Source organism: Cupressus sempervirens, chromosome 3 (assembly GCF_028749045.1).
Source record: "Cupressus sempervirens isolate cs-2001-9-10 chromosome 3, ASM2874904v1, whole genome shotgun sequence".
Taxonomy (NCBI): domain Eukaryota; kingdom Viridiplantae; phylum Streptophyta; class Pinopsida; order Cupressales; family Cupressaceae; genus Cupressus; species Cupressus sempervirens.
In genome coordinates, this window is record NC_143120.1 from 331,873,483 (window position 1) to 331,894,977 (window position 21,495).

A 21,495-nucleotide genomic window follows, 5' to 3' on the forward strand; every position below is an offset into this window, starting at 1 on the left:
CTCATTTAGAAGATTTGTGGGAAGATTGCAATGATGAGAAAGAAGTGGTAAAAGGGAACCATTGAAGATTAACACTTCCTCAAATTAATTCCTTGAAATTGAAGTTCAAAGTGGAGCAAATAATTGAAGATGGTGTTGGAAATATTCAAGATATGACAAGTTACTGAGAGGGGAGGGGTGAATCAGTAACTTCTAAAATTTCAAACAATAAAACTGCATACTGATATATTCACCATTCATCCAAGTAACCTACTGTAAGCATGAAACAAAATCATTTGCAACACTTGAACACACAGATTTGGTGACCCAGAAACCTTCCAAATAGAAAGTAAAACTGGGGTGGGGATGAAACCCACAAAGCTTTGTTACTGCAGTATGAAGTTGGCCGGTTAAGGCTTATAATGACCACTTCTGGTGATCTGCCCTGTTAGGAGCACAAAGGATTGCTAGATCCACCTTGTTAGAGGATTTACAAACATACAATAAAGTATGCACTCTGTTAGGAGATTTACAAAAGACTGTTAAGTCTACCTTGTTAAAGGATTTACAAAAACTGATTCACCTGTTAGAATGAAACAGTGGATCTAATTGCAACTGGTTGCTAATAAGATCCGCTATGCTCTGATTCACCTTGATGTGATAGATAAAACTTTTCTGCTCCAAAACTCGACCTTGCTGAATACCTTCACAACTCAGCACACATACTTTTGCACGCATGTATTTCTTTCACACTTTCGCAGTTTCATTCATTACCATTACTATTGCCATTACAATTGCTTTTATCTAATTTCTTACTTTGAATGATACAATACATTACATATCTATACCATCCAAATAAACAATACATGCAAGGTCGGCCAAAAAAACAAGTGCAAATCTCTATACAAAGTCGGCCCAAGGTAAAAACTCAGGTTCACTGAACTAACTCGGTGTCCTTCTGATACTCGGTGTCCACTGCGTTACTCAGCATTGTCATGCACTCGGTAGAAGTGAAGGCACGGTCCATACTATACACTTTGAGTAGTTCTGAACTCGGTAACCACTGGAGACTCGGTAGAAGAGATGACACTCGGTGAATACTTCTATCTGAACTGTAGCTCGATGATCAAAGGAAACACTCGATAGAACCTTGTGACTCGGTGATAGTTTCCTTGATATCCATCTGAGCTCGGTAAAAATTAATTTCCTTGATAACCTCAGGAGCTTGGTTATCACGAAGTTCTCGGTTAATACTAAGTACATCTTCACTCGGTCAAAACCGATTCCTTTCTTTACCTCAAACATTCGGTAAACACTGGCTGCTTTGTTCACCTCGATTACTCGGTAAACACAGACTTCTTTGTTCACCTTGATCACTCGGTAAACACTGACTTCTTTGTTCACCTTGATCACTCGGTAAACACTAACTTCTTTGTTCACCTTGATCACTCGGTAAACACTGATAACTAGGTAAAGCTTGGCTTACAAAGGAATGTCCGGTGAGAGCTCGGTAAGCATTCAGAATCCAATAAGTGTTGTAACTAATGACAAAAATGTATCATAATGCCAACAATCTCCCCCTTTGGCATTAGTGACAAAAACACTTATGAGACAAAATTTATCTGACATGCTGATGACTGATTCTGAATATACATAGCTTTGTTATATACAACTCCCCCATAGAATAGCTTTGTTATATACAACTCCCCCATAGAATGTACATACATTATTTACATGAGCTGTATATCTCTTCCTTTGTACAATTTTTCCGAAAACACTTATTCACATATAGTATATATATCCAACAATAATCTCCCCCTTTTTGACAATAATGCCAAAGAATAAAGGAATATATATACTTATATAGAAACACCAAAATGAGAGATGAACTCTGAATGTACCTGGAGAATAAGCTGGAGAGTCTTATCCCAATTCTCTTGCAAAATTTTGCAGGTGGAAAGAGCTACTTGAACTTCAGCCGAAAGTTCAATCACATGATCTGCAATGGAGAAGTTATTATCATGGATTAATGTCTTTGAATGTGCAATGTGCTTCTGCATTGAATCCATGATGGGAAGGATCATGTTTTGGATATCTATCAATGTAGATCGGATCCTTGCCTCTTCTCTCAACAGCTCTGCCTGCTTCTCTGACAAAAAATTGATTCTGAGGTGATGAGATGAGCTTGAACTGGGGTCAAGCTTCAAGTTTTGTGCGCTCACCTTCAGATCTTCATCAATTTTGTTTAGTTTCTCTCTTATTCCCTTAGTGTACTCGGTAACATCACAAAGCTTAGCAAAAAGAGATGTTACATTATTAAAAGAATTTTCCATATCTGCCAAAACTGAGGTTAATGCAACCTGATTTATTGCAATGTTCTGGGCAATGTGCCCCAATATCTTATTATCAAATTTCTTTTCTGCACGCTCAATTAGCTTTTCTTGTCCGAAGGCATCTTCATTGAATTTATTAACTGCCTCTTCCAATTGAATCAAAATGTGTTGAGAAGTATCAACATCAACACCTATAGCCTCAGTGATTATGTTTCAGGCATCCTCAATTATCCTATATTCCTTATCCCTTTCCGATCTTAACTGCATCTGAGTAGCCTTTTTCTCAATAAGTTGACTAGCATACCTCATTTCTTCAATGGTAGCATTATCAAAGTCAATCTTTGGAATTACTATCTCTATGTCCAAGTCAATGTCTTCAGGAATTTCCCTTCCAGTGATCATAAGTCTTAATGGTTGCTTTTGTTTGACTTCTGAGATGACTGGTTTGACCTTTGGGATAGACACAACAGTAGAGACAGAAGGACTAGCAGTAAAAACTGGGATGCTTGAGATTTGAGTGCCAATAGGAGTATGTACAGGGTCAAAAAATTTAGTACTGGCCAAAAATGGTGATACACTCGGTAATATAGTATCTAAGCTCACTGTGCCTGAAGTAGATGGCGAAAAAATTGTAGAACAAATTGGAGTAGTCAAAATTGGAGAACTCACAGCAATACCAACTGATGATGATGGAGTCGAGGAGGCCAACTCGGTAGATGAAGAGGGATGTAGCTCGGTAGATGAAGTGGTAGTCACTTCCACTGATGATACCTGGAGCTGAGATATGGCAGGTGTAGATGGCAAATCTGGTGTAGATGAACCTGCTGAAGCTGACTCCAACCTTGATGATGTCACAGGTTTAGTTGGGGAGTGAGGAAGGGATGCAATAACTGCTGCTGCAATTTTTACCGTATCATCCTCCTTATCTTCCTCTTCAGCTTCTTCCTCTTTTTCTTCTTCCTCTTTCTCTTCCATCATTGCATGCAACTCTCCTGGTGTAACTGTGATGGATGGAGTGCTATCTGATTCATCACTACTGCTGCTGCTGTCATCATCCTTTATTTCTACTGGGTCTACACTGGGCTTATGTAGATGATAGATGTTTTTCCACATGTTTGTAGCATCATTTACAACATGCTCTATATCTTTGATCAAAATCAAACAAGTGTGAAATCTGATCATCATTTTACCTTCATGGGTTTTCAATTCAGATTTTACCTCTGCTCCAGTGAGACTAGGCCGAAGATTCTTCAGGGATTGCTCATATATATCTTTTACCGTCTTGGTGGCTAACTCCCATCTTGACTGTACTCTCTCCAGTAATTCTTTAGAGATATGAGGAGCAATCTGATCCGGGGAGTATTTCCATTTTTCCATTTTGTTAAGTACCAGTTCCTCAATCTGCATTTTCTCTGCATCAGTCCTTGTCTCAAATTTCAATGCCTTGAAATTTGCGATGCCAGTTCCTTCTTCCAATGATTTGAGCCTTTGCTCGAATGTAGGTGCAGGCTTGACCAATACAGTTTCCTAAATACCTTTCCTTTTCCTCCGAGTAAATACTGCAGTAGGCTGCTTCTTGGGCTTGGTAATGATTACCTTGCCTTTCTTCTTTGTCGGTTGCTCTTCTTCTTATTCTTTTTCTCCTTCTTCTTCTCCTTCACTTTCTTTATCTTCACCTTGTCCCTCGGTGAGCATAAGAGGACCTATTGCAGTTTTCAGTTTGGCCACTTTCCTCTTACCTTTGCTGATGGCCTATGGAATTTTGATTTTCAGTTCAATTCTGGCCTTTGCTTCATCATAAGTACCAAAAATCCATTGCCTTGGGTCTACTGGCTCATTTACCAGTGCTTCAATGATATCCCTTGTTTCATCAATATTTACCTCATATGGAAGAGGTTTCACCCATGCAACTCGGGGTCTAACTGCCTGTATGTACACCTTGTCACAGTCAACCATGAAACAGACATCATCCTTATACTCTTCAACAAGTTTTGGAGGTATTCTGAATCTGTTGTTCATCCTTTCCTTGAAATCTTCAAAATAATTATCCATTACTTTGTCAAAATTCATACCCATTTCTACTATGAATTCATTTATTTGATACAAAATTGGAGTATCTTTCCTCCGTACAACTGCACCCTTAGATGGAAAGAATTTCTGTACATAGAAAAATAAACAAACTAGCAAAGAACCAAATTTACAAGGGTTTGTCTTTGCAGTCCTTATGCTTTCCATGTTTTTATTGAATTGTTTTAATAGCACATCAGCTAGGTCAAACTCCATATTTTTCTTTACAATTTTATATGCCAAATCTACAGCCTCACAGGGTACACTATTTAGCCTGCTAGAACTATACAGTTTGTATGCAATAACACAAATATCGAATTTCAGTTCTATATCTGAAACATTGTTGAGCTTTAAACCTCTGCCATCCCATTCAGCTTGGGTTTTCCTCTGTAACTCATCCCGTCCTAGGGTTTTGGTGGTTTTGGCTTTGCTGAGCATCGGAAGACCCGTGATTTTGTGAATCATCTTTTTGGTTATCAAAACGGGTTGTTCCAACCACAACTGACCATTATGCACACGACTTAAGATATACCTCACCCATTTCACTTGGAAACTCCTTGGCAAATGCGGGATATGGGTTAAGCCTTTGGTTTCCAAATGTTTGAACTCAGGTTTTAGGGTTCCATCCACGCATAACTCGGCTAGGGTACTATCCATATCTAGTGTCCCAATTTCTGGCACAGTACACTTGAAGTGAGTACGAATATCATTAATTAGAAGTACCTTTGGAGGGATCTGCGATTGAGCTCCATGCGGGTCGAGTAATTCAGCGATGGCAGGAACAATTTTGAAATTGGGCGCCTTCCATTCGACTCCCTTCACAAGCATTTCATAACCTCTCTTCGCCTTGCTGCTGCTAGTGCTTGTGAATGCCATTGCTGCTCGGTGAGTGAAAAGATTTCGTAAGAATAATTCGCTGGAAAATCTCTTCAAATCGCTTGAACTCACTTGAAAGCTTTTTTTTTTGTGTAAAACTTGAATTCGTGGTGAAAAATGAGGTCGAAATCTGCCCTTTTAATGAAAAATTCGCTATTAATGTTCAGTACGGAGGTAGCTGCGATCGACAGACTGTCATCCACTAGCTCGGCTTAAACTTCGCAACTCGGTGACCAAAAGAAAATAGGTTAAACCGCCCTTAACTCGGTAAGAGAAGAACCAACCATGCTCGGTAAGTGCAACTTGGTGAAAGAAGCCTTATTGCACCCGACTGAGCTCGGTAAGGTCATGTACCGACCATGATCCTGATGTATCTGAAATACTGATTTGATCATATTTTTATTCTAGGACTGCTTAGGATATTGCTTTGTAGATACAGTCCTAGTCTTATCCTGATGAGTCTTCATTGGAAATGGTAGTCACTCACTTCTTGAGTGACCATTCCATTACTTGAATTATCTGGCTCGGTAGAATTTGGAATCCATTACTGCTTCATTTGCTTCCGAATATTTTCTACTTTGATTTTCTTCTCATCCTCGACTTTCTTTATGTTCATGCAGTTTTTAGATATATGACCAAGTTATGTACATGTATAACATCTTACAGTGGTATCCCTTTTTCTTAGGTGATGCCTTGCACAGTTTATGCTAGTATGACCATATTCTCCACAATAATGACATCTGCACCAAGTGTTGTAGTCCCAACCAAATATTGCTTTGACAAGTTGTTCAGCTGGATTAAATGATTTGGATTTGCATTGTGATGCCTTATGACCTTGCTTTTGGCATTTGTGACATTTACCTTCAAATTTTGGTTTCTCTTTGCATTCATTGGCTTTGTGTCCATGCTGATTGCAATTGTAGCACTTTCCATTAAATTTGCCTTTTCCATTGCTCCAACATCTGTTAGATGTATGACCTAACTTACCACAGTGGCTGCAAGTAAGTTTTTGATTCTTTTGAGTACCCTGTTTGGAGGATTCACCTTCTTCCTTGTATCCAAGGCCTGCTTTACCATTTTGTTTATGAAAGTTTTCTTCATTTTGCAGATTCAATTGATCCATGTCCTTTTGAGATTTTACCATTCTCTCATTGACTTGTTTTTCAGAGATTAGATCACTTTGTAAGCTTGCATTGATTTGCCTTTCAGTAATTAAGTCATTTCTCAAATTCTCATTCTCAGATCTCAGATTCATAATTTCTTCATTTGCATTAGATAATTGAGTTACAAGATTTTCAAGCTGAGAGGATTGATTATTCCTTACCTCTAAGTCTTCAACTGCCTTGTTCCTTTGCTCCAAGATTTCGCATAGCCTGATGGACTAGATTCCTTGTTCCCTTTTGAGCTTTCTTACTTCTTCCTGCAGAGATCCATTCTTTTCTAAAAGTTCTTTGATTGCTTTGTCAACTTCATCTGAACTACTTGATGGTGAGAGATCTTCAATCTTTTCTTCAACATACTGATGGTCATTCATTTGCTTTGCAAGTTCTTTTCTTCTTTTCAAGGATTGTGAAAGATGCTCTTTTGCTTCATTGAGTTGAGCCATGGCCATTTTCAGATCTAGCTTTTCATTCTCAATAGTTTTGTCAAGTCTGAATATCTCCATTGTCCTTGATCTTTGCTCAAGCTGTGAAACTTTTATCTTGAGAACCTTTTAGCTCTGATACCAATTGTTAGAAATATTCAAGATATGACAAGTTACTGAGAGGGGAGGGGTGAATCAGTAACTTCTAAAATTTCAAACAATAAAACTGCATACTGATATATTCACCATTCATCCAAGTAACCTACTGTAAGCATGAAACAAAATCATTTGCAACACTTGAACACACAGATTTGGTGACCCAGAAACCTTCCAAATAGAAAGTAAAACTGGGGTGGGGATGAAACCCACAAAGCTTCGTTACTGCAGTATGAAGTTGGCCGGTTAAGGCTTATAATGACCACTTCTGGTGATCTGCCCTATTAGGAGCACAAAGGATTGCTAGATCCACCTTGTTAGAGGATTTACAAACATACAATAAAGTATGCACTCTGTTAGGAGATTTACAAAAGACTGTTAAGTCTACCTTGTTAAAGGATTTACAAAAACTGATTCACCTGTTAGAATGAAACAGTGGATCTGATTGCAACTGGTTGCTGATAAGATCCGCTATGCTCTGATTTACCTTGATGTGATAGATAAAACTTTTCTGCTCCAAAACTCGACCTTGCTGAATACCTTCACAACTCAGCACACATACTTTCGCACGCATGTATTTCTTTCACACTTTCGCAGTTTCATTCATTACCATTACTATTGCCATTACAATTGCTTTTATCTAATTTCTTACTTTGAATGATACAATACATTGCATATGTATACCATCCAAATAAACAATACATGCAAGGTCGGCCAAAACAACAAGTGCAAATCTCTATACAAAGTCGGCCCAAGGTAAAAACTCAGGTTCACTGAACTGACTCGGTGTCCTTCTGATACTCGGCGTCCACTGCGTTACTCGGCATCGTCATGCACTCGGTAGAAGTGAAGGCACGGTCCATACTATACACTTCGAGTAGTTCTGAACTCGGTAACCACTGGAGACTCGGTAGAAGAGATGACACTCGGTGAATACTTCTATCTGAACTATAGCTCGGTGATCAAAGGAAACACTCGATAGAACCTTGTGACTCGGTGATAGTTAGTTTTCTTGATATCCGTCTGAGCTCGGTAAAAATTAATTTCCTTGATAACCTCAGGAGCTCAGTTATCACGAAGTTCTCGGTTAATACTAAGTACATCTTCGCTCGGTCAAAACTGATTCCTTTCTTTACCTCGAACATTCGGTAAACACTGGCTGCTTTGTTCACCTCGATTACTCGGTAAACACTGACTTCTTTGTTCACCTTGATCACTCGGTAAACACTGACTTCTTTGTTCACCTTGATCACTCGGTAAACACTGACTTCTTTGTTCACCTTGATCACTCGGTAAACACTGACTTCTTTGTTCACCTTGATCACTTGGTAAACACTGACTTCTTTGTTCACCTTGATCACTCAGTAAACACTGATAACTAGGTAAAGCTTGGCTTACAAAGGAATGTCCGGTGAGAGCTCGGTAAGCATTCATAATCCAATAAGTGTTGTAACTAATGACAAAAATGTATCATAATGCCAACAGATGGTTCAGATATTGTTGAACTAGGATGGGAAGAGGCAAGTGAACAAAAGCAATTGGAAGTGGACTAGGGCCAGGGTGAAGAAGATGATATAAACGTAAGAACTAGATCCATTTTAACACATATAGATAACTGGCTAGGAGAAAAAACATGAAAGCAGTCAATAAAAAATAAATTACAAAATCCCCAAAGGTGGTTTCTTTCTCTGAAACATTAACTTTTGACATCCAAATTTCATCTCATGTTGCAAGTAGCATTTCGACTTCCAAGAAGCAAAAGGAGCATCATCTCCTAACTAAATTATGGCTCCTAGAACCAAATCCAAGACCGAATCTAAAGCACTCATACAACAAAAGGTTCTGAAGGAGAAAATGATGGCGACAAAATTAAGGAGAAGAGCTCACATTTTCAAATAATTGGAGAAGAGCTCACATTTCAGACAAATTAAGGAGTCAAGTGTTCAGAACAAGAAGCCTTCCACCAAGTAGTAGCATATTTTCAATGCAAAAGAGCATAATCCAAAGCCAAGTGACTGGCAGGAAAGTAACACTGATAGTGGAAGGGGAGGCCCTCATAGTCCAACACTTGTGTCCATGGTCAGTCCCCAATCATGAGCACCACATCACCAAGGAGTGGCTAAGACAAGTTCAAGTTACAAAATACGAGCGAAAGTAGTAAGGCCCAAGGTTGTTATAACATCACCTGCCTTCAAGAACTACCCAAATGATTTCCAAAATAACCTCATAATAAGACATCTCTTAAAGAGATTTGTGTTATTAATTAAGTCATTTATAATTAAAATATCATTTAAGAAATGATAATATTATATAGTCAGAATTGATAAGATATTAAATATATTTCATATGTATGTTTTATGTCATGTTTTTTTTTTTTTTTTTATGAATTGTTTGTTTAAGTAGAGTGCTACACTAGGTGGAGATTTTATTTTGAAGACTTGAAATATTTTAATGATTTCATACATTTTACTATTTGGGTTCTACTTTGAAGGATAACCATTTTTGTGTAATGATTGGCTTATGTGTGATTTTGGGTGCAACTATGAGTAATGTCACGTGTCTCAATTTATTATGTTATTTTATCATGAAAGTTGGTGACTATAATTATGTTGATATTTTACTTGATCACCTTGTCTCTTTTTTCATAATTGTTCTATAATCTGGATGATGAAATTGGTTTTTGTATTATTAGATATTTTGAGAGAGATGTTATTGGTGTTATGATGATTTGGTAACCATGTGTATTTCACATTTGATTTTTTGAGATGTCCATTGTGGGGTGAACAATTGGATCCCTGTTTAAGATTATATGTCTTGTACTATGCCCCAACATTTGCTTTGGTGATTTTCATGATTTGTGATTTATGAAAAACTATTGTGGTTTAGGTTTTTCCTTCTCCTAGTTTATTTTGATTGGAGTATTAGGTTGAGTTATTTGAGTCTATAGAAGGGGAGTGACTTACAATAGGTTTTGGGGCCCACAAGTTGTTGCTAGGATAACTTATTGCAAGTGACTTAATTAAGTGATAACACTACAAGTTAAATGGGAATTTTAAAAAAATGAATTAATATGATAATTGTGTACCTCACCCATGTCTTGAGTGCTAGTACATGCTAGGATGGTGTGGGAAGATGTTTCTCATCATGCAAGTACTAGATATGCCATATTAATAGTGTTTATGAGAAGTGACCATATCCACATATGGTCACTTGGGCACGGGATCCAAAAGGGATGCCAAGGTGACTCAAGAGTTAGATGTATGTGATAACACTTCTCTGTATACATATTAGGTCTTCTACATGTGTTAGTTTCCTCTAGGATTAGTATTTCTCACCTTTACAGGTTCTGTAGCACCTTTAGAGGTAGAACACTTTTCAAGATTTGTAGCCTAGGTTGTGTATTGTTATTGATTTTATGATTTGATAATCCAAGTGGGACCTAATGTTATCTCCTCAACATGGTTGGAGAAGACATTTGGCTTCATGTGGTTGGGTGATGGTGATTCTACTACCATTTGAGATTCTAATGGACTTATACCAATTTTAGAGGATTGTTGCAACAATTGTACTTATTCATCATTATTGGAGTCTTGCTCTTATCTTTCAGATGTTGTACATTGTGTTGTGTATCATTGTGACTCTTATGGGATATAGTATTGCATTTGTATTTGGATTATTATAACATACTATGTGACTTGTAAAGTAGATGTCATTTCATTGTGTTTACCTTATGGTATCATTTGTATCTATGCATTCACTTATGTGATGATGTACTTGACTTTCATTTATGGAACTGAGACTTCATACTTATAATATTTAAATAACATGTATGTGATTCAACATTATTGAACTCTTATGCAATCTGTGGTTGAGTTCGCATTTATATGTTCGTGTTGTATCTCATTGTATTGCTTCTGCATTGTTATCATTGTTAACTTTTTTTAAAAAATATTTTGTAAACTCAATAATATGTTTTCTATTGGGTTCCCTAGGGAAGCTTTACAAAAAAATAAGGCAAGGGGGTCTCCTCTCCCCATTGTTTTTGTTATCATAGAAGAGGCAGCCATAGTGAAAAAATAGAACAAAACAAATTAGAAGAAACACACATCAAATATTTGCAAAGTATACATTACTTTATGAAGTATCAACAATTTAGAAGCTAAAATAATCAAAGAAATCTTGAACAATAGATGCAATGGATATGCTTGCATACCCTAAAATTATAAATGGAACGAAATTTGATCAACAACCAACAATAACACAAGTATGTTCAACTAGTCATAAAACTAAGAGTTTGGATAGTACTAACGACAAGGCACAAGGACGAGCTAACATAAAAGATCTTATGTTACAAAATCTAGCATTGGGTGCAAAGCTATCAATTTGCATTTTCAAAAATTCAAATGCTCTACGAAGTAAACTACTTTTATGTAAATGTCTAGACTTCACACAACCAAAAAGGATCTTCACAATCGGTAGCAACCTAGGGCTCAACAATATGGAGCTTTATAATTCAAAGAAAAAGTTTAATAACTAATCAAGTAAGCTACAAAATTGGTAAAGATCAATATGCTTTATTTTGGACAAACTCCTTGGATAGACATATATTGTTGAAATGCATTCCAGTACTAACATAGAGCAAAACTCAAAACTAAAAAATTATGGAAAGCATGACCATGATTACCTAAATATCACAACAAAGATTAATATACTTTAAGCTCAATGGAAAATCCTAGACATAGGAAACATCAATACTCAAAACAAACTAGAACAAAATCTCAAAAAATAGACAAATACCATACTCCAATAAAGGGGTTGAACTTATATTGTATGCAGCGAAAACAAGAAATTAACACAATCAAGCTTTGTTATATAACGGCAAGAATTGAGAACTTAAACAAAAACTAGCAAATAAAATTGCAATGAACATGTCCTACCATTCTCTCTCACACTCTTTCGAACTCTACTTCTTCCTCCCTCCCTAATTAAATACATAATGTGAACCTCTTGCTAATGAAGCTAGATTATTCTTTTTCATACATACATATTGTTGAGGTGTCATTTTGCATAATGTTTAATGATAGGAATGCTTTCGAAATCCTCTCTTGAAAAGTTAATCTGGGATCAACTCCAAGGTTTTGGGCAATCTTGCGACCTACTGGAATCTGCTTAGTTGAAGATAAATGTGTTTGTTCACAAGGAGGCCTTTGTTGGTTCTAACCAATTTTGGATAAGATGTTCAATTTGCTTGTTGTTTCAAAAGTAACCACAAAAGATATATGTTTTTTGCATTTTCTATTTTTTTAAATGAATGCAATCCACAATGCAATTATATGAATTCCTAATTTAACCAAGTGTCAGTAAAGAGAATAACAAAGATAAGGTAATGAGAGATGAAAGAAAATAGCATGAAAGGGAGATTCCTAACCGACATAAACCATCGTAACAACACGTCTGCGAGTTAAATCATCAAAAAGATCCGGTAGGAAACCAATAAAAATAGAAGCAACGTTTCCTCAATCCACTGATGCAATCATCAATAAGAACTTAGCAAAAACCGAAAGATATTTCACTTCTTATCGAATCGCAAGGCCACGGAAAGTGCACTCATGGGAGACAAGAAGCTATGTAAGAACAATAGGGTGATCTCTTCTCCAACTTGGTACATTAGAGGAATTCGTCAACATGCAGCAAACACCAGAACTAAAAGATCGCACAATCAAATCAACACAAGAAAACCATTGGCTCCATTATTATCATGAATAAGAATCCACAAAAAAAGAGACTAGTTCAACATTTGAAAGAGAGAGCCCTACACCAAAGGAAATTCCCAAAAATCTCATTATCTGCCCATGTCTAACATGCCTCCACTCCTTAGGAATCCACTTAGGATATGCCTAGATTGAGTTATCATAACTTCATCCTCTTGTGAGCCAATTAAGAACCAAAAATGGTGCAATGTAAGTCAAAGATGTCCAAGGTGTTATTTAACTCTTCTATTATTGGATAAGTGCAATATAATCAATAATAAGAGACTTGTCAATCATTTTTTTATGATTAATACATTGAAGAAGATAACCCAAAGTGTCAGTTATAAGCACATATAAGAAGGAATATAATGAACATCCATTCCTAGTTGACATTTGCAAATCAAATGGTGTTGTCAATGTATAATTAATTACAATTTGGGTATTGACCACCTAAAAACAACATACACATCTATTTTTTTGTATTTTAGGCTTGAAACCCAACCAATGTAGCATTTTGAGAATGAAATGTCGATAAATCCTATATATGCTTTGTTAAAGTCAAACTTGACTAACAAGCTTATTCATGTCCGATTGTTAAGCCTATTCAAGAGTCTCCTATTAGATTGTCCAAAATATATTTGTCTTTGATCCATCAACTTGTTTAGATATAACAATTGTTTGAATTACATGTTTAGTCCTAATAGTCAAAGCTTTCATACTATTTTTTAGTAATGCAATTGGTCTCTAACCAACGATGATATTTTCATTCTTCCCTTTAGGGACAAGTTTAATTAACTCTTTATTAATCATGTCCCAGATATCTATTATGAAAGGCTTCCAAATAAGACATATAAAAGTCTTCCTTAATTTGGTCCCAACATAATTTGATAGGATTCAAAAGGAAGAACATCCAACTCCTAGGCTCTTACAAGGTTTGATGGGAAAGAAAACATGTTCAATGTCTTCAAAGAAAATGATGGGATGTGAATAAAGGCACGCACATGATCAATTTTATTAGGGATATGCTCTTTACTTTATCTCTCCCAAAGTTTGTTGCATATCCATCCAATTTCTATCTTCCCTACATACATTCTTGTAAAAAAATTGGGGTCCCATATAAAAATCAGCTTGATCACTATGTAAGACATGATCATTTGATGACACCAATTGTCTCTTTTTAGTGCTTGTAATTGAGATATTGAGAGAAGAAATTAGACCTCTTGTTTTCTTCCTTGACTCAATGTAGTGAAGCTCTTATCTTAGCACCTCGACCATTACAATTGCTTAATTTTGATAATAGAGCTTTAATGGCAACAATAGATGTTTGAATATTTCCATTTATCAAGATTGACATTAACATATTCCTAGCATGCTCAAACTTCTCATGAAAAGATTTTTCTAAGTCTTAAAGAAAACTCATGCATTAGTTCAAAGCCAGACACTGCCACTAAATCTAGAAATCCCCTCTTATGAGTTTAGAATAGAATTTCAAAACTTTGTTAAAGCATTAATGGATTCAAGATTGTTTACATAAAAAGTTTTATTGACTTTGACAAATGGAAATGGAACAACTACTAGGAAAATGATGAAAATGGGTCAAGGGAGACTTGGTCTTCCTTTTATTTCCTTTTTTGGAAAATTGATAAGTATTATATATTTACACACACTATTACACACCCAAACTTTTAACCAAAACCTAAATTGCCAATTTATGTTGTATACCAACCATTATCCTTCATTTGCAACTTTTATAACATATTTATTTACTTTCTTCATAATACCAAAGATAGAACTATGATTTTAGGTGAACATTTTTTTAGCTGAGATGATAAGCTCTTGTTGATGGTTAAACCTTGGCATCCAAATTTTAACCCTCTCTTCTAAGAAATTCAACAAAAATCCTATTTGAGTTAGGCTCTATAACCTTCCCCTTCATTTATGGGTTGACTCTCTCATAGAGGGAGTGGGTGATGCTTTAAGGAATGATTTATTGATGCTGGATAAAGAGTCGTATGCTATTATTCATTCTACATATGCAAGCATTTTAGTTTTTGTGGATGTCTCCATGGGGCTCCTTGCTAAGATTTTGATTATCTTCTTCAGGTTTCTAGATTTAGCAAGTAGATTATGAAGACATTCCATTCAGATGTCGTAGATGTATTGAAACTAAACACATCTTTGCTTAGTGTGAATTAGAGAAAAATAAGACTTGTCTCTTGGTCGAAGGGTGTTTCTTCTGAATGTTACTCTATTCAAAAAAAAAAGTTTCTCCCTAGTGGTTTCACAGAATTCTCCAAGAGCTGAGGATTATCAGCCTCAACTTGTTAGTGCAGGTATTGATGTAGGCTCATCTGACTTAGATGTTGTTCCAACAACTGGTATTTTTCATACTAGTGGTACTGGTTCTAATGAGGGTATAGCTACTAGTACTACTAGTGATCGAGTGATGGTTTTTGGCTACTCCACCTTGCCTACTACAGGTCTTACTTTGAAGACTAATATTGGACCTATCCTAGGTCCTGCCTCTTAGACTTACGTTGATCTTGTTCCTTAGGTTTATGCTAGCCCTGCCTTGGGTCCATTTGTTGCTCTTTCTTCCTGGGGGGGGCGTACTTCAATTTGGATTCTATCTCTTGTAGAATGTTGTTGCTAAGGTGGAAGAGGGGTGGGCCACAACTAAAAGTAAAAAAACTAAATTCCCTTAGGCCATTGATATGACGCTTCGTTCTCATAAGGCAAAATTGTTGGTACAATTTAAATTTGTTTTGGTTACCTTGGGCTCCATGTTAGACTTTCATGGGTTTGTATTATTTTCTCTAACAACCCTTTGGTTTGGTGGGAAGAAATTTCTTTTATTAACATTATCAGATTTCCACAATCCATTTAGAATGAGAGCAATGTTTCTGGATTAGATTGTGTGAGTTTTTTGAGCATCAACATTTTGGATCACACTACATTATCCATCGTCAGGATGAGAGAATGCCAAAATAGGAATTATGTAGACCAAGAAACCTCAAGCAATCATAAAAGGGGGGGAAAGCAGGGGCACAAAAATCAAGAAGACCATAAATAAAGACAATACTAAAAAGAGAATAAGAAAAGAATAAAAACTAAGAAAGTGAAAGTGAAAAAAGACTAGCCCAAGGGCTAATAATGGAAAGAAAGCTACAAACATAGACAAGCAGGATTTGAGAGACGAATTAAGAGGCCAAATAAAGAAAAGGGAGAGAGAACAAAATGGAGGACCATGCGAAAGAAAGAGAGACTAAAAACAATAAGCATGAATGCAAGGAAATAAATAAAAAATGACTAAATCTATAAATAAATACACGAGACAAAAAGGAGAGCCTAAAAAACTAAGAAAGAAAAAATACATAAAATACCAAGATAAAACTCTACCCATGCATCAAAATGCATGCATAAATATATAACTCTGTGTGTGTGTGTGTGTGTGTGTGTGTATTAAAGAAAACACATACATATATGGAAGTACCTGCAAGAGAAACAATGATATATATGAATATACCAATAAATAAGAATACATATCCATACATGAATATGCGAGTGTATATATATATATATATATATATATGGATGTAACCTAAGAATACGCAAACCTATAAACAACTACTAAAAAGGAAAAAGTGAAAAACCAAGAAAAAAGGTAGGAAGATGGAAAAAACTATGGGAACACTAAAAAGAAACACGACTAATAAAAATAAAGAAAAGAATATATATGATAATAAACAACATAACGAGCACCAAAATACAAGCCTGTATAAAAATAACTCTCACTATCTCGGAATATATATATGTAAATACATGTATATAAGTAAGTATATATATATATATATATATATTATATGCATGTATAAATCTATATATACATGAACCAATGACAAAAGGTACAAAAATATTGATGGCTATAAACATACATACACATGTGAATACACCCCCAATGTATAAACAAAAAATAGGGAAAAAAGGGAAAGAACGAAAATAATAAAAATTCTATATATATATATATACAAAATAAATAAATAAATATATATGTGTGTGTGTGTGTGTGTGTATTTATTTATTTATTTATTTTCATAAATATATATATATATATATATATATATATATATAGACACACACAACTATAGAGCTAAAAAATGAAAAAACCTATATAAATGTATGCGCGCGCGTGCGCGCACACACACACACACATACATATATATACAAACGAAAACCAAAAACAAATACAAAAAATAGGAAAAAGAGAAAAATCTAAAAGACTAGACAAGAGAATCGAAGAATCAAACGATAGGCTCAAATGGAAAAGGACAAGAACCTAATGAAAATAAACAAGAAAAAGGAGATGGAAAAATGAAAAAATGCACCACAACAAACACTCAGCTAAACAAAATCAAGAGGAGGACCCAAATGCTGAAAACAACGGCAAATGAAAGAGCCCGAGGATACAACAAAAGGATGAAAGGAGAGAGGGAGAAGGGCGAAAGGTTAGGGCGACCTGGAGGGCTAAAAAGAAACTAAAAACAAACAAAGGAGAAACAACAAGAAACCAAACCGAAAAAAGAACTCAGAGAACACGGGAAGAGAGGAGCACCGGAACGAAAACTAAGGGCAGGGCCAAGAAACTAGAGACAGAGGGAGTCCCCCAAAACTGAAGAAACTAGAAAGGGGGAAGGGCGAGGATAGACCCAGAAATGCACCAGGGGGGCAGAAAAACACGGGAAGCATTAAGGGTGACATCGGTTATTAAGCGAGCCCAGAACAGGTTGCCAAGACAAGTTAATGGACCACCCACCATCCCGATTGAGGTTGAAGGGATGGTAGTTGATTTCAATAGCTTACTTAAGCTTTCTTTTGAAGAAGTTATCCTCCTTGGAAAGAATTTGGGTGTTCTCCAAACAAATGTGATGCTTAGTGGAAGAGGAATGTTTTGCAAGGGCCAATTTGTGGACCCTATCCTGTCTAATGTCGGCACTATGCTTACGGATTCTGGTGCGAAAAGAGCGACCTGTTTCCCCTATGTATGGTGCCCCACAAGAGCACACAATTTTGTAGACTCCCGAGTCAAGGAAAGAGTCTTTGGTGTCTTTAAGGGGAGGGACTAGATTACTTAACCACGAAAGGGGTTTGAAAGCAATACGAAGACCCTTTTTATATAAGATCTTGGCCAACTTTTGAGAGATGCCATCAACAAAAGAAAGGGTGGCAAACTGGGGAGGCGGGTAATTTGATCCCTGGATTGTTTTTATATATATATTTAGTTTGTATTTTTATTTTCGTTCTTTCCCTTTTTCCCCCTTTTTTTTTAATACATTGGGGGCATATTCACATATACATATATATGTATGTATGTATGTTTATAGCCATCCATATTTATGTACCTTTTGTCATTGGTTCATATATATATATACTTACTTATATATATGTATTTACATATATATATTCTGAGATAGTGAGTTATTTTTATATAGGCTTGTATTTTGGTGCTTGTTATTTTGTTTATTATCATATATATTCTTTTCATTTTTAAAATTTTTTTTATTGGGTTTTAGTCATGTTTCTTTTCAGCGTTCCCATAGTTTTTTCCATCTTCCTACCATTTTTCTTGGTTTTTCGCTTTTTCCTTTTTAGTGTTTATAGGTTTGCATATTCTTAGGTTCACATTCATATATCAATATATATATACACATTCACATATTCATGTATGGATATGTATTCTTATTTATTGGTATATTCATATATATATCGTTGTTTCTCTTGCAAGTACTTCCATATATGTATGTGTTTTCTTTAATATATAGCTATCGTTATATATATATATATATATGCACAAATAGTTATATATTTATGCATGCATTTTGATGCATGAGTAGAGTTTTATCTTGGTATTTTATGTATTTTTTCTTTCTTAGTTTTTAAGGCTCTCCTTTTTGTCTCGTGTATTTATTTGTAGATTTAGTCATTTTTTATTTATTTCCTTGCATTCATGCTTATTATTTTTTAGTCTCTCTTTCTTTCGCATGGTCCTCCATTTTGTTATCTCTCCCTTTTCTTTATTTGGCCTCTTAATTTGTCTCTCAAATCCTGCTTGTCTTTGTTTGTAGCTTTCTTTCCATTATTAGCCTTTGGGCTAGTCTTTTTTCACTTTCACTTTCTTAGTTTTTTATTCTTTTCTTATTCTCTTTTTAGTATTGTCTTTATTTATGGTCTTCTTGGTTTCTGCGCCCCTCCTTTCCCCTCCTTTTATGACTGCTTGTGGTTTCTTGGTCTGCATAATTCCTATTCTAGCATTCTCTCATCCTGATGATGGATCATGTAGTGTGATCCGAAACGTTGATGCTCAAAAAACTCACACAATCTAATCCAGAAACATTGCTTTCAATTTCTTTTATCTTTCAGCTTGTCTTAGCTCTGCCTCAATTCATCTTTGTCTTGTTTCAGTTAAGTGCATAGTCTTAAATATCTTTACAATTGGGTTTTCACATCTCTCCAAAACTTGCTTTGGAAAGGGTTTCGGGTGCCTTCAAAACTTATTTTCCACTTAATCAAAAACATATTTACTTACTTTCAAGCAATTAAACTGTAATACTCAATCTACTATACACTATTTTAACCTAGAGTGGAAATACAAGTGGTGCAACCAAAGACCTCACCTCTACCTGCAGTATGGCTGACAGATCAAGTAAATGCATTTAAATAGGGTTCTTATGACCTTGCAGACATCACAAATCCTCTATCATATCCTTGGCTTGCAAGCAGGCAAGCTCCCAAACCTTCATTAACAATTTCATAGTTTACCTTCAACGCGTGCACACACTTTCACAGAGAAATCTTCATCGAAAGCAGAAAAATCTGAAGGCTTTTGCTTGTATGGGTTTGTTCCAATGTCACAGGTTTTCAGAAGAGGCAAGTATAGGGATATGTTTACCTCATATGGAGCAGCAAAATTCATATTCAAAGCCATATTCCTGAAGTCGTTCAACTAATGTTTTATCTGGCATAGAGTACAACGGACATGAGCCGTATCCACAACATAGCAGGAGCGTCTAGAAACCCTTTTTTTTTGTATCATGCTTCCAATGTTCTATCAGCAGTTGGTTTTCTTCCATGCTTTGGATATCATGGACATAACTCAGGATTAAGGAGAGCTATTAAGATAATCAAAAGTCAATTTGGTATCTCGTTGGATTAGATGTACCTCATCACCTATGATCTTGGGAGAGCAAAAGTGAAATTCATGAAGAACAGCCGAGCCCCTAAGCTCAGGAGCTAAGAAAGAGATATTGAGGTAATCAAATAAAACTCTTGGCAAAGAATGATATTGACATGGGAAATTGCATATGTTTTGGATTAACAAGTACAACTAATCCTAAAATATTGCAATGCCGACTTGCTCAAAAGAGATGATACCAGACAGAAATCAGACAACAGTTAGTATCATGAATCAAGCTCATAAAGAACTAAGGAAGGTTCTTGAGATTAACGACAAATGAGCCAGTCTTCTCAATAAAACCATCCAAAGCCTCCAGATTGTATGGATTAACTATACCGAATACGTAAATACTTCTGAAATACTACTCAAAAAGATCATTAGTGCTTCACCAATATTGTAAAAAGCAAAAGAACCTCCCAAAGCTAAATTTTACTAACAGTTGAGCAATTGTGAGCACTTATTAGTAGAAAGCCATGATATCAACAAGATTCTAGGAACTATTAGATTCTTGGAGTGGATCATATGATAAATTTGTTTCTTTTTATAATAAAACTAAAACTCTTTTAGAATACATTTACACAGAAATCTAAATACTTAATTAATCTACTGATATCTAATTGACAAATTGTCCAATGTTACAAAAGTATTTATTTAAAAATTCACTAACTGTGACCACAAAGTAAGTCATTAATAAAACTTGGGAAGATATCACTTGACAAACCTTTCAGGGTATTTGTGATTTCCTTCTGCAATTTCAATTATTCGGCAACTAAATACTGAAACAATATGCCGCAACTGAAAGACAAACCTGTTTGTATCAAAATATTACAAATGTGCAAATGGTGACTCAAAAAAATTTATGTTAAACATGCTGTCCCTACATCCGCTGCCAAACCTTCCCATTCATAACTACAACCTTGAACTTTTTATTGCAGCCTTTAAAATGTTGAAACAGGAGAAAGTTTTTGAGAAGACCAAAAAATCTGTTTGAGAATTGTGTTTTTTCATTTAACCAACATTTATTCTCTAAGAAAACAGGGCCTAGTTTCTATAAAACAACTCTGGCTCACTCTTTTAGAATGATTTCATCTTCTATAAAGTTCTAACTGGAAGCTACTACAATATTTCATGTTGAAGACCCACATTCTTGCTTTAGCAACTTCCCATATCAACCTCTCACTCTGAAATGAACTCTGACTAAAAATGTTTCATTCCCCATGGTACACGAAGGTGCACAAGAACTAACGCTACCAAAGTAGGCATCAAAATGCAAGCAGGTTTAAACACATGAACTGCTTCATTCAATCTGAACTGTGAAAAACCTAGGAGATTCGCTTCATATGTTCCTGGCTACTTTCCCTTGGAAGCCACTCGGGGGGTAAGAAGTTTGGAACAGACAAAATGATGGCAATGCCTAAAACTACAAGAAAGACCACCCACCATGCTTGATTTGGTATTCCAAACAGTAATTCATCACAAACTGCATCCAAAATTAGAAACATTTGATTAAGGTTTGGA

At 35.7% G+C, this 21,495-nt stretch overlaps 1 protein-coding gene across 2 annotated transcripts in view; it reads right to left on the reverse strand.

Moving 5' to 3' along the window:
* Positions 1-20,610: 20,610 nt before the first annotated feature.
* Positions 20,611-21,495, reverse strand: part of LOC149566335 (uncharacterized) — a 51,252-nt gene continuing 50,367 nt past the window's right edge. For both annotated transcript variants that reach the window (XM_089819740.1, XM_089819741.1), the window contains one exon: positions 20,611-21,457. In XM_089819740.1, the coding sequence (XP_089675866.1) occupies positions 21,300-21,457 (158 nt within the window). In that variant the 3' untranslated portion in view covers positions 20,611-21,299. The remainder of the gene's footprint in view (positions 21,458-21,495) is intronic.